Source organism: Cyanistes caeruleus, chromosome 5, assembly GCF_971803275.1.
Source record: "Cyanistes caeruleus chromosome 5, bCyaCae1.hap1.1, whole genome shotgun sequence".
Taxonomy (NCBI): domain Eukaryota; kingdom Metazoa; phylum Chordata; class Aves; order Passeriformes; family Paridae; genus Cyanistes; species Cyanistes caeruleus.
This window is the reverse complement of record NC_141705.1, coordinates 48,837,316-48,850,372: the sequence shown is the minus strand read 5'-3', so window position 1 is coordinate 48,850,372 and position 13,057 is coordinate 48,837,316. Positions and strand designations below refer to the sequence as shown.

Genomic DNA, 13,057 nt, shown 5'->3' with positions numbered 1-13,057 from the left:
AGCGATGCCAAGAACAGGACAAGAGGCAATGAGCAGAAACTGATGTTCCACCTAAATATGAGGAAGAACTTCCTCGCTATATGGGTAACTGAATATTGGAACAGATTTCCAGAGGGGTTGTGGAGTCTCCCTCACTGGAGCTGTCTGGATGCAATCCTGTGCCGTGTGTTTCTGGATGGCCCTGCTTGAGCAGGGAGGTTTGGACCAGGTGAGCCATAGTTGTCCCTTCCGACCAGACCCATTCAGTGATTGTGTGTTGGATGCTGTTTAACATCATTTTTGGTGGCATTGAGTGCACTCTTAGCAAATTTGTTGCTGACACCAGGCTGTGTGGTGCAGTTGATGTGCTGGAGGGAAAGGATGCCATTTGGAGGGACCTTGACAGGCTTGAGAAGTAAGCCCACACAAACCTCATGAAGGCCAGTAAGGCCAAGTGAAAGGTCCTGCACATATAGGGGCAATCCCAAACACAAATACAGTCTGGGTGGAGAATGGATTGAACTCAGCCCTAAGGACAGAGGTATTGGGTAATGAGAAGATAAACACATGTTCTTACAGCACAGAAAGACAGGCACATCCTGGGCTGCATCCAGAACAGCGTGGGCAGCAGGGCCAGGGAGAGGATTCTGCCCCTCTGTTCTGCCCTGGTGAAACCCCACCTGCAGTGCTGCATCCAACTCTGCTAACTCCCAACATTTGAAACCCATGTACCTGTTTGAGCAAGTCCAGAGGAGTCCATGAAGATGCTAAGAGTACTGGAGCACCTCTCCTGCAGGCAGGCTGAAAGAGATGATTTTGTTCAGCCCAGAGTATAGAAGGTTCCAGGAATAGGATAAGGTGGAATGGCTTTGAACTGGAGGAGGGTAGTTTTAAGTTTGATGTAAAGAAGAAATTCCTTAAAATGAGGGTGGTGAGGCACTGGAATGGATTGCTCCAAGAAGCTGTGGATGCCTCATCCCTGGAAGTGTTCAAGGCCAGGTTGGATGGGGTTTGAGCAATCTGGTCTAGTGGAAGGTGTCTCTGCCCATGGCTAAGGAGTTGGAGCAAATGTCTTCAGGGTCCTTTCCAACTCAAACCACTCTATGATGCTATGATACTGTCCATAACCAGATATATTGTATTATCAAACAGGGCACTGAACATTTGTCTTGTGTTCCAAACTGCAATGTCTGCATCCATTTCAGATAATCACTTCACTGCACATGATTCTATTCTCTTTCCTTATTCCCAGCTCCTCTCCCATTGTTTGCTGTATTGACTTTCAAGGAAATTTCTTCCTCAAGTGCACATTTCTCACCAGCTCTGGTAAACTGAAAAAAAAAAAATCAGTCTAAGGGACATTTACTGAAAAGGGATAAATGCAGTTGAATCTAAAGATCTCTCTAGGCTTGTTCCTCTGTATTAGCCCTTGGATTTGTTCTATGATTTATTTTTTTCTATCTGCAGAATAATAGCTTTAATTAACTTTATCTTACATTCAAAATATATATAGATTTTCATCCAAAAAAAGAAGTGGAAATCAATGTGATGATATTATCTTCTTTCTTCTTTTTTCCCAGATAAACCAGGGGATGAAAATCCTGGAGACTCTGTGTCTTACATCTATGAACCAGTTCTTGTAGATGGTGAGTTGAATTCTCCTTACATTTCACAGAATAAAATCAGTACTTTTCAGAAAATTAGATTTGTTCTCTTACATCTCATTAGACACGAAAGGCAATAAACCATCCCTACCACAGCATATAATTGTGTAGAGGAACATGCCTTGTTCTCAGACATCCACCCCCACATCAATACCCACACAATCTTGTGAGGAGTGTGAAAAGGGGAGGAGATACAACAGGGTTTTTACTGTGATTTCAGTGTAGAGAAAAAGGAAGACATGAAGACCTTTCCCTTCCTGTTCCCAGCATGAGTTTCACTTGTAAGAAAGAGCTGATTTAAAATTTCATTTACATCAGTCCTACTCACATCACATTTACAGCATCATTCACTGACAGCCAGAGTCTGGGAGAAGATCTGCATCATAGCTTCAGGTCCTGTTGACATTTGCCATTTTGGTTTACCTGTAGCTTTGAAAGTTTATAAAGAGTTCTAGCAGAAATTACAGATTTACAAATTCTTAACCTGCTTTTAGTAAAGAGCTACATAGCATGTCTCCTGTCCTCAGTTCTTACTTAGAGAAATTTATTTCTGGGTTGACACTGTTGCAAATTGGCTTAATAGCACCAGCATGCTTACCAGTGGAACGGGATGAGTAAGTTCCTTCAGAATTCCTGGCATAGGACTCTTGAGGTTAGTGGCTCTCTTTCCTATTCAACCCCCATCCATATTCTGATAAGGGTCTCTCTGTGAGCCTCTTGGCATCTTGGATGTAATGGTGTGATCTCAAGCAGAAAGCTGCTGTAAAGCTGCACTAGTTTATCCCTAGAGACCTCTTGTCAAGGTTTCTATGGATGTCTCTTTTGGTCCTGTGTTGAATGTGCCATGGGTCAGTGCACTGAAGAAGTGTGTTGGTATAAAGAAGGCTTTCTGTCTCATCATCCGGGTGCCAAATAAGTTGACACCACCATTTCTCTCGTTCATCACTGCTACTTCCAAAACCTGAGACAATAAAATAAGGAATGGTTAGAAAAAACAGATCCCAAGAAAAGAAAGGACTGGGGAGAAGGTCCTCTAAGCTACTTCTGTTTTCTTATGGCTGCTTGAAGAGCAGCTTTAAGTCCAAATTTACTGTCAACTAAATGGTTGATATTGAAATAAAGTGATTAGGGGATTTTGCAGCAAAGAAAGACTTGCATTAAAAGCAGGAGTTTCACTTGAAATCTTTGCAGCAGTTTCCTGAATAGACCTTCTCAGTCAGCTTTTGGCAGTCATCCTGAAAGCACTGATTGTCTGTGGCCTTTGCTGGTTAATGATGTCTAGTTATTGCTAAGAGGACCAAAGAGATCATCCATTGTTGTGATGAATGAAAGAGCCAGTTAGAAATGAGGCACTGTCAGTAATGGTATCCTGTATTTGAGGTTATGGCTGACGCCCAAACAAGTGTAAGGAAATGCATGGCCAACATTCCTTCTATACTGATGCAACAGGGAACAGTTACCTGATACCACTGCAGAGCTTTAGAGGGGAAAGTAGCCCAAGAAGTGGAACGATAGGAATTTCCTAGATTCAGTGCCTCAGTCTTTACAAAGCCAAGAAATATAGGATGGTAGCTGCAAAATAGCCCGTATTTATGCCCTCCAGAATGTAGGTGAATCTTCAGGTAAACAGACAGGGTCTGACTTTGGAAGAATTGTGAAAAAGTGTTTCCAGGGACTGTCTCTTCTCTCTGCTTCTTTCTAATAAGAAGCAAGTGTATGCAGTGCTAAATTGTCTGAAAGACACAGAACAGAAGTGTCAAGAGAAGTTATAAACCAAGAAAGAGTTTTTGTCAGAGTCCTATAAATTCCCAAAAGAATGGCATTTAGCTGAGGTCTAAAGTGGATAGTGGCTTGCTGAAAGCTGAAGTTTGTTTTGTATATACAAGCATTGTACAAAAGAAAGGATAAGCTGAAAGAAGATGGAATTTTAGCTTGGAATTTAACTGGAATGAAATTTGAACTGAAGTATATATCTAAATGAGAAATCTAAAGCAAAAAGGGTGGAAAGAACAGTGAATGGATGACAGAATATATTAAAAATAAGATCACTAAAAAAATACCCCTATATTCATTAAAGCAAAAATAGACAGGGAATGAGCAAGCGCTAACAATCAATAAGAAGTGATTGACTAAAGTGAATTGTGCAAGACCTTGAGGGAAAAGGTCAGGCAGTACATTGGAAAATGGAAAAACAATATGATCACTGAAATCCTTTGGGGAAATATGAGCTACAAGCAGATGTGAAAACAATTGATTTGCTGCTGAGTGAGGGAAAAGATCTAGTTGTGGAATGCTAATGACCATAATATGAATATATGAGGACTAGGTCCTATAGGTGATAACATAATAAATCAATTCTTCAGACGCTCACAAATGTTGTTATGTGTTTTCTTTATTTTTGGTTTCTGTGTAAGAAGAAAAGACTTGTTATAATTACTACAGAGCTGCAATTTGAGAATATCCCTTGTGGTTCCTCAGAAGAATTTCTCTTTCCCCAAAGAATCATTATTTCTAATTTGTACTAAGGTAGAAAAATGAAGCAATTGTACTAGGATCTGGGTATACAGCCTTGTCACTACAATAAAATATGAATGCATTATTGTGAAACTGCAAAATACAGCTAAACTCATATTTAGGTACCCATTAGGTGATACTCAGTTTCTGAAATGGCTCCTCCCCTTCTGTGAAACAGCTTTGTCTTTTTTAACATTTGCCACTAAAGCTTGAATCCTAGCATTAATTAACTGAAGTAATTAGGGGTGAGCAAGTGCAGCACAAAAGATGATTTTTAAGGGTAATAGTTGTCTGTCTATTAAGTTTAACAGCAGACATATTTTGGTCTTGCTCAGAGGTCTCATCAAGGCAAGATGTATGTGCATACATGTATATTTGTATCCTTTAGCAAGCTAAACTGAAGAAAGGCCAGCATCTTTTAACAAAATAAATGTCATCCACTCTGTAGATAAAGAGCTCTAAAAGTACCTCTGCTATGCTATTCTTTTCCTATAATGCTATCTAAAGTCCCACTTTAAGAAGATGTGTCTATTCTGTTGGATTAAAGGACATTGTCATAAAAGATGAAGACCTCAGATTACCATCTGATTTATATCTCTAACAAAAGGGTTAATCAGGAGTTAGAAAACAAGCATGGTTTGTCTAAAAATATCACTCATGGGTGTGTTCCCAAGAAAGCAGTGTACCTTTTAGCCCGCTTTAAGGGTCAATAGATTTTAGATATTTCAAACTAAAGGTGGGAGTAAATTACAAAGCAGCCTGTCCCCAGTGAGTCAGTCCTGCTGACAACTCACTTTTTTCCCCCCTTCTTTAATACCAAACATGTCTGGCATGAGTCTTTCTGCTGACAGCAGCTGTGGCAGCATGGCACAGGAGACATGTGGTCTCTTAGATAGACAAATCCCATGTAATTTAGAGCTGTACAGATCAAGAACAGCATCATAAATTTAATCCAGACATTGATAAGAGCTCTGTGCAGTTACTGAAGCTCTGCTGTCATCCTGAGACTAAGACACCCTCTTTGGTAAATGACCTGCTGCAGTCCAAGCTAGTTTCTGTTATCAGATTGATTTATGAGATGCTCTAACATGGAGTATATTGTCTTGTGTCAGTACACATTTTGATATTATTAATGATATGTCTGAGCAGAGTGAAGGCTGAGGATGCCTGCTACCAGTGTCTCTACCCCCAGCCTCTCCCAATGCAGTTGTTATAGGCCTTCAGTTATGTTAAACTTCATGACCTTCTATCCATGTCCTTTTTTGATGGCTCTAAAGAATAGTCTTCATAAACAGAATAGCTTCAAACATGGCTAAGAGGGGAAAATTTGGCTACTCAGTCCTTGAGGAATTTCCTCATTCCTTGAGGGTGATTCCTGTAAAAACTTAAACCCCTTTTCAGCTTAAATGTTGTGCCTCCCTGAAGTATGTTTTGATTCTCAGACTCCTCTCTATCTGTGTCCTTTAATATATGTGTGTTTCTAAATGTAGCAGTGTTCCACTTTTGTGTCCAAGTACAGTGTGCAGTTTGAGCCAGGCCAGCTATGAGAGGCTTGAATTGGAGTTTAGAGATAAAGGAGCCCCTAGGCAGCTGCAGCTGGCCCCTTTGCAATAGTAAGGAATTTGCAGGAGCATTTTATCAGATTAACAAATTTTGGAGGTTTTACAACCCTGGATGCCTCTGCTATCAGTCCTTTTGCCCTCAGTAGTACTTTGAGTCTGTAGCAGGAGGATAGCCTCTCTCAGTTGCAGCAGCGCATCTCATTCTGGGCAATGTTTAGTGCTCTATAATCCTTCACTGAAATCCTTCACTGAAACAGAGGTGAGAGGTGTGTATGCTGATAGCACAGAGAAATGGAACAAAATCACCCAAGTGTTCTTACTGTGGTAGAACTCCAGTAACTCTGAAGTGGATGGAAGGACTCTTTAATAAAACATTAGGCTTCAATAACTGAGAACTTCTGGTACACACAGAGGGGCAGACTTTAGTTTGCTTCTCCCTGGAGAAGTATACAGAATCCAGAAACTGGAAATAACAGGCTTGGTCTCCAACAGCTGCTCTGCTCAGCACCTAAATGACCTCAGGCAGGTAGTTGTTATTTCCAAACTGATCAGTATGCCTAATAGAAACTTTCTGGGACAGTCTTGCTATGTGCCAAGCTCATCAGAGTAGTAATGTTCCTAGTGCTGCTGGTAAAGCTGAAAGTCACAGATTTCATTGCAGAAAAAAATAAAAGCATGAATTGATATGCAGTAGAAGATAAAATCAGTCCCAAAAAGCATCTAAATATATCCACCCTAGCTAAAGGACTGACAAAATCAGACATTTCTTCCAAATCACAGACCAGTTAGAACTAGTTCATTGTTATAACTTTGTTATATTAAATTATTGCCTCTGAATATAGAGTTACAATCATATGAAAGTAAATATGAAAAAAAATGCCTACATTTTCATGCAAGTTATTTTTTAAAGATTATTGACAAACTAATGGTAAGTAGTCTTTGCAGTTTGGGGAATTATTTGAAGGCAGGATCTTTTGTTTTTACTATCAGATCCAAAAGGCTACATACAATAAGACTTTCATATTCTCTTTAGATGCATTCATGATGACTCCATAAGGCTACAGTTATATCAGGGTGATAAATTGTTGTGTACAAAAACATACCTGATAATAAAAGAACAGGTGAACATGTATCTTCACAGCAAATCAATCTTTGCTTGCATGTGTATAGTAACTCAGAAAATAATAGATGTGGGGGGGTTTCAGGGATTGCTGTTATGGGACAGAAATAGACATTTATGAAAATTACATCATTAGTTGTAAAGATGACATAAACAGCAACTTATAATAATATTCAGAAAAGGAAAAACTGTTCTTGATAGCTTTTAAAGGAACTGTCAGTTTGATGCTTATTTGCAAGAAAAGCTGTACACCACAAATAAAGTAATAGAAATATTTTGGAGATGTGGGCAAAATAGGCCAACTTACAGAAAGCTACTGTTTTTGACAGAAGTACTCAACCATGCAGGAGAAACAGGGGCTGAGAATGCTTTTGAGAAAAACAAAAATAACTGTCAGTGTATCTGCAAAAGATGGTTGGTTCAACATACAGAGGAGTATGATTTAAAGCCTGTTCACTAATAAATATGTTTCTTCTTGGTTTGGAATTTATTCATCATAGAAAACAAATGAAAGAAATTAAGACTGAAGTCAGATGTTTTTGTGTTTGAGTATGTATTAATAATTTTCAGTGATTTTTGGAAACCTTTTCATTTCTAAGCCTTCTCTCACCCTTGTAAAAGAAAACTTCAGCAGAGCAGAAGAGGGGATTTGCTTTGAAATAATATCTTACAGAGTGCTTATGGTAAAAATTAGTAAATCCCACATTCATGCAAGGAACACAGTCCCATTGAAGGAAGCCCAGTGTGGTGGATGTTTTCTGCTTCTCTCTTTCTCACAGCTTTGCTCAGGTAATTTATAGAGCAATTTGTGCAATTAGAAGCTCCCTTTCAATCCCACTCTGCTGCACTCTCTGCTGAGCTCATACAGCATTTGCAGATACCAACACTTTAACAAGATTATAAGTGTCTATGATAAACTTATGGTAGATTGCAAGAAGAACACGATGTGCATATGTTTTTTCCTGTTTTTTTTTTTTCCCACAAGAGGTTATTTCATTTTTTTCTGCATGGTTCTTTTTAAATCCTTATTTCTGCTGGGCACTCACAGAGCTGTTTGACTTCAGGCTTCTGAGTTGCAAGGAAGTCACTAATACATTGGAACCTGTTCAGTTATACCTCACAGAACCCAGTGGCACCACCTCTGCCTTTTTGTCACATTGTGTTGGAGACTGGGCCTCCCATACTACACAGGATGCCTTCTGCACTTAAAGGATCTGCTGTAATTCTCTTTATTTTAATCTTTGACACTGGAACACCCTGACTTTTCTTTCAGGTGGCAAGGTGGCCACATGTGCTAAATTACCCTCCCATTCCTCATTATCAGCCTAGCTTGATTTACCCATGTTTGTCATCCTCTTGTATGATGTGTGCTCTAGGGCTAATTGAGGACCTCTTTTTACCACAGTTTCAGTTCTTCAGCTGGCATTGCATTAACAAAACTTGAGGAAGACCTGAAATTTGTAAAGCTAGCAGGCATTTTGCTTTTGTAAAACCAGCCTAATTTTTGACTGAGAGATTCATTTCATGGGTAGCCTTAGAAAACACATAAATCTTTCATAAGTTTGTTTTCTTCTATTTTTAATGCCCTAAATCTGTCACATACTTTGTTGACTCAGAACATGTAGCAACTACCAAGTAATCAAAGATAGAGAACACTTCTAATTCTCATGTAGGCTGCAGTAAGGATAACTAAAGAGTGTATTTGAAAGGTTAGAATTTGGGGTGAGGGGAAAGTTGAATATGGCAGGGGAGTTGCTTAGAAGCTGTGGTGAAGCATTAGTTGTTGAATACACAAGAGATTTGGGACGGGGTATGAAGATTTCTCAGTTTATGTAAAGGAATACAATTTCAAAGTCATGTCATGAATTTAGTTCAAAATGTTAAATTGAAAGCAATAATGTGTTCCAAAGGGTCTTATGTAAAATATACCAAGTTGATGTATTGAATTTACATGAATTAGGAGAGAACACTGAAGTGAAATTGAAAACATCAGCTCTGTCCCCAATGAAATTACATTAAATGTGTGTTATATTTTAGTATTTAAAATGAACGTAAATTTAAGATCAGTCCTTTCAATGTGGCCATCAGCAGCAGATATTTGTCAAAAGTAAGCCAACAAAAGTAATCTGATGGAAATTAAACATTACCCTCTATAATAGATGATAATTCCCAGTAGTACTGCCCTGATTACCCTAGGGAAGATTATCATAGACTTTTCCTTTCTTTTTAGCTTCTGGCTCATAATGTTGTCTATGCATCATTTGATATAGTTAATAATTTCTTGTACTTTGATCCTACAAGAAAGGGTCCAGTTTTATTCATTAATTATTTTAATTGTTACTGTTACATTTTAAAAACCTCAGGAACAGGTCACCATTATATAAAGCATTAAAAGAACACATTCACCAAGCAACAAATATCCTTTAATAAATCCTATCTCTTACATAGTCCAGCATAATAATGATATTCCTTTTATGTTTCTTTTAAGATAATCTTCACCCGCAGTTGTAAATTCTGAATTTTTCTGAAAGCCTCAGGAATTGGTGGAGCTCCTTAGCCATTTCAGTTTAAAACCAAGAGTCTAAAGAGGACAAACAATGAAGATGTCCAAAATTTAAATGTTCAAAAGACTTGAACATCTGGCAACATCTTCTGCCTACATAAAACAAATATTGTCTATCATTGCTCCATTTGTGTTACTACAGTCTCATTATTGTAATATTAATACCTTTATGATCTACTTTGTTTCAGTTAATATCAACAAGCCAAGGCTTGCTTAATCTCTGGTGTATTGCTTGTTCAGCGTTCAGCACTGACAAACAACATTTCATGTGGTTGTTTCATGTTCCACATTTTAGGACAGATCATGTACAGTTGCTTGTTAGAATTTGAGTGCTGGAGATGATGGCTCCAAAATTTGGTGACTGCACTGTAATGATAATATGAACCCTGTGGTTCTTGGGCTGTTGTACTTGGTTCATTGATTGTCAGGTAGACTTTAAATTTAGTGAAGTAGTCTTGCTTGATGGTTTTTAGCTAATAAATTGATAGCCACTTTCAAGTCAGCAGGGTAACCCTAGTCCTCTTAAATATCCTAGTCTTTGATGTAAGAGCCACATTCCTTAATTGTCTACTATTGCGATAGCTGTGCTATCACAGTAGTGACTGGGCTGAAGTTCTGATAGTACATTTAGATGTCACTAGGCACAATAAAAATATTAAAATGCAATTATTAATGGGAAGAAAATATTATCCTAATTTAAACCAACTTTTTAGCAATAGGATTAATGTTCTCAGTAGATGAATTATTGGCATTAAAAGGTGAAGAAAATGATCTTTGATAAGTAGAGTGCACACTGTAGAAATAAAGTTGTCATGAACTTTACATAGATTAGAGTGCATCTACATGATCCTTGAAGAACAATCACTGACAGATGGCTGACATCTGAGAATCCAGTGCCTTCCAGATTTGTTATTCGTTTCTTTCATTTTGTCAATCTGATAACAGAATGTTTCTTGTCTCTGTGAGACTCCTTTGCCTAAAGTGGCAGGAAAAAAATTCAGAAGTAGCACGTACCTCATATGAGTTATCTTCTGAAGTGAATTCTGTGTTTAAGTGTAAGATTTATGAGTAACTTAAAATGTGAATACAATCCCAAAATATGTGCTCTGGGCATACATAATCACAGAATCATAGGAAGGTTTGGGTTGGACAGGACCTTCAAGATCATCTAGTTCCAATCCCCTGGCCATAAGCATTGACTCCTTTCACCAGACCAGGTGGACCAAAGCTCATCCAACCTGGCCAACTTACGGTAGTCATTATGCGACATCTACAACTGCTCTGGGCAACCTATTCTGGTGTCTCACCACTCTCACTGTAAGGCCTTTCTTCCTAGTATATCTAATCTAAATCTACCCTCTTTGCATTTGAAGACATTCCTCCTTGTCCCATCCCTACATGCCCTTGTAAGAATTCCCTCTCCATGTTTCTTGTAGGTCCTGTTTAGGTACTTTAACGCCTTCTGTAAAAGGATCATAACTGTTTTCCTCAGCAAGAGTTAAGGTCATCATTTTTCTGAAGAGCAGTGCTAAATAAAGTGTAGTCTTCACAGGGATAATCAAAGAAATTATTGTGCTTATATTCTGAGCTGGATTAGTTAAAGTGCATTGGACAGTGGGGGTTCTCATTCAGAAACAGAATAGCCTTTTTCAGTGCAGCCTATTTAATTTTTAAAGTAAATTAAAGCAAATGGAATTCATGCTACTTTAGTAAAGTACATCTATATGTAGGTTCAGTAATTCTAACAATCTACCCTGAATTCACAGCTTTAATTCAGAATTATTTTGCCTTAAAGGCATGAGGGTATAAACAGGAGTAGGATGGGCAGATTTTACTAGCTAGTGATGGTCATTGAACCTTCTTAACTTAGATGAGGTGTTCAAGGAAACTTCAGCTTCTGAAGGAACCATGGATATTTCCCTTCCCTCCCCTCCCCTCCCCGCCCCTCCCCAAAAATAAAAGCATATCCCTGAATCAAAAAGATTCTACAGTAGATGCCATGGCATAACTTCATTTAGCAGACACATTTGTTATAGTGGTACTTTATTAAATCTATGCCTTAAGAAAGGCAAGATTAGTAAAGCAAGGAAACATGTATCAGATGAACTGGTGCATATGGAAGAAGTAGAGGCAAGCAAGAAGTGAGAAAAAGAATTGTAGATTGCCAGTACTGACACTGACTGGAAAGGTTTCCGTGCCACTTAGGAGCACTGTTATGGTTTGTGTACCTCAGTCACTTGGGCACCTTTTCAAAGAAATGCAAAATGGCTGTGGTATTTCTTTGAGCAATGCCAAATTGCTGCTGTTCTGTATTCTGCCCATCACTAATTTATTTTAATATTCTATATCCATTTAAGAGGAAAAGATGTACCTCAGAAGTTCTTTGTATCCTTGAATGTAATTGACTTTCATCATTTACAGTAATGCAAGATAGCATGGGTGTCTCTCAGGATATTGTCTCATCAGCCAGTCAAGATTTTTTAACTCTGAACAGTGTGAAATGATATCAATAATGTAACTAGGTGACTGCAGTGTACTGACTAATCCTCCATGATGAAGAGCTGCTGCAGTCCTTTGAGATGGGTGGCGGGAGTGTTTCACACAGGGTAATAGAGTGTCTGGAAAGAAGGAGTAATGATGCAACTGAGACACCGCAGGTAAAGAATACCTTTGCTAAAACACAGGCATAGTCAGAGCCCTGCAGATGCAGTTCTCAGTTCTTTTTCATGATTAAAATTCTGCAATGTGGTGAAGGATTCACTATATTTGCTGGAGGCTCTTGGGCCTTTTCTGGTGCAGCAAAACAGAAAAGAAACTGATTGCAAGCTACCTATGTAAATGGCATAGCATTTCCAAACTCAGATTATCCTTTTTTAAAAATGTATGGCTTCCATCCATCCTTTTGTCCATTAAGGCAGGCAAAGACCATGGAATCTGTGTCAAAGAAATCTGTGCCTACTGTCATAGTACCATGTTACAGGTATCACTGCCCTCGTGTAAACCCTTCCTGTAGACAGGTGGGTTGATGTTGTAACCACATAGCATCTGCTTGTTTATAAAGAAGGGAAGAGTGGTAAAATTGTGTTTTATCCTAGTGTATGAAAATTCTGAGATGACAAAACTGCCTGATCTCCCTGATTGTGCTGTTCACAATGATTTCAGTCCAAAGGCTCTGCCCCTTTTTGTTTTAGGAAGACAAAGCATATGTGGAGAGTCTGTTCATGTAAATCAAGGCTGCAATATCAAAACTTCAGAAGGAAACTCTTTATCAAAGGAGGACATCTCATCACATTTTCATTAAAGGAATTTTGCCAGGCTTTTATGTACTGTCCTTAATGTGACTCCAAATGCCACACGAGTAATACATTGGAAACCACATCATTGCCATGTCTTGTTGGTTTAGGATTATTAACAGTGTTCTTATTTCACATTATTTATTTCAGATCACCAGACTACCTCTGATGTTAACTTGTCAGGTATCACAGGAGCATCAGAAGAAACAAACTTCACTTTTAAAAGAGAGGCACCTTCTGAAAGATTAGAAAGTAACAAGCAGTCAATATTGGTGCTTCCGAGAAGAGTATCATGTGAGGTAAGACTTCTAGATGATAAAATCTTTAGGATAACAGTCATTTTTCTTCTCCTCCTCCTGCTG

The 13,057-nt window shown here is 38.5% G+C and overlaps 1 protein-coding gene across 1 annotated transcript in view; it reads left to right on the top strand.

The window, feature by feature from the left end:
• Positions 1–13,057, top strand: part of BANK1 (B cell scaffold protein with ankyrin repeats 1) — a 133,872-nt gene that overhangs the window by 25,633 nt on the left and 95,182 nt on the right. Inside the window, exons 3-4 of the mRNA XM_023924649.2 lie at positions 1,560–1,625; positions 12,846–12,994. Coding sequence (XP_023780417.2) covers positions 1,560–1,625; positions 12,846–12,994 — 215 coding nt within the window. The remainder of the gene's footprint in view (positions 1–1,559; positions 1,626–12,845; positions 12,995–13,057) is intronic.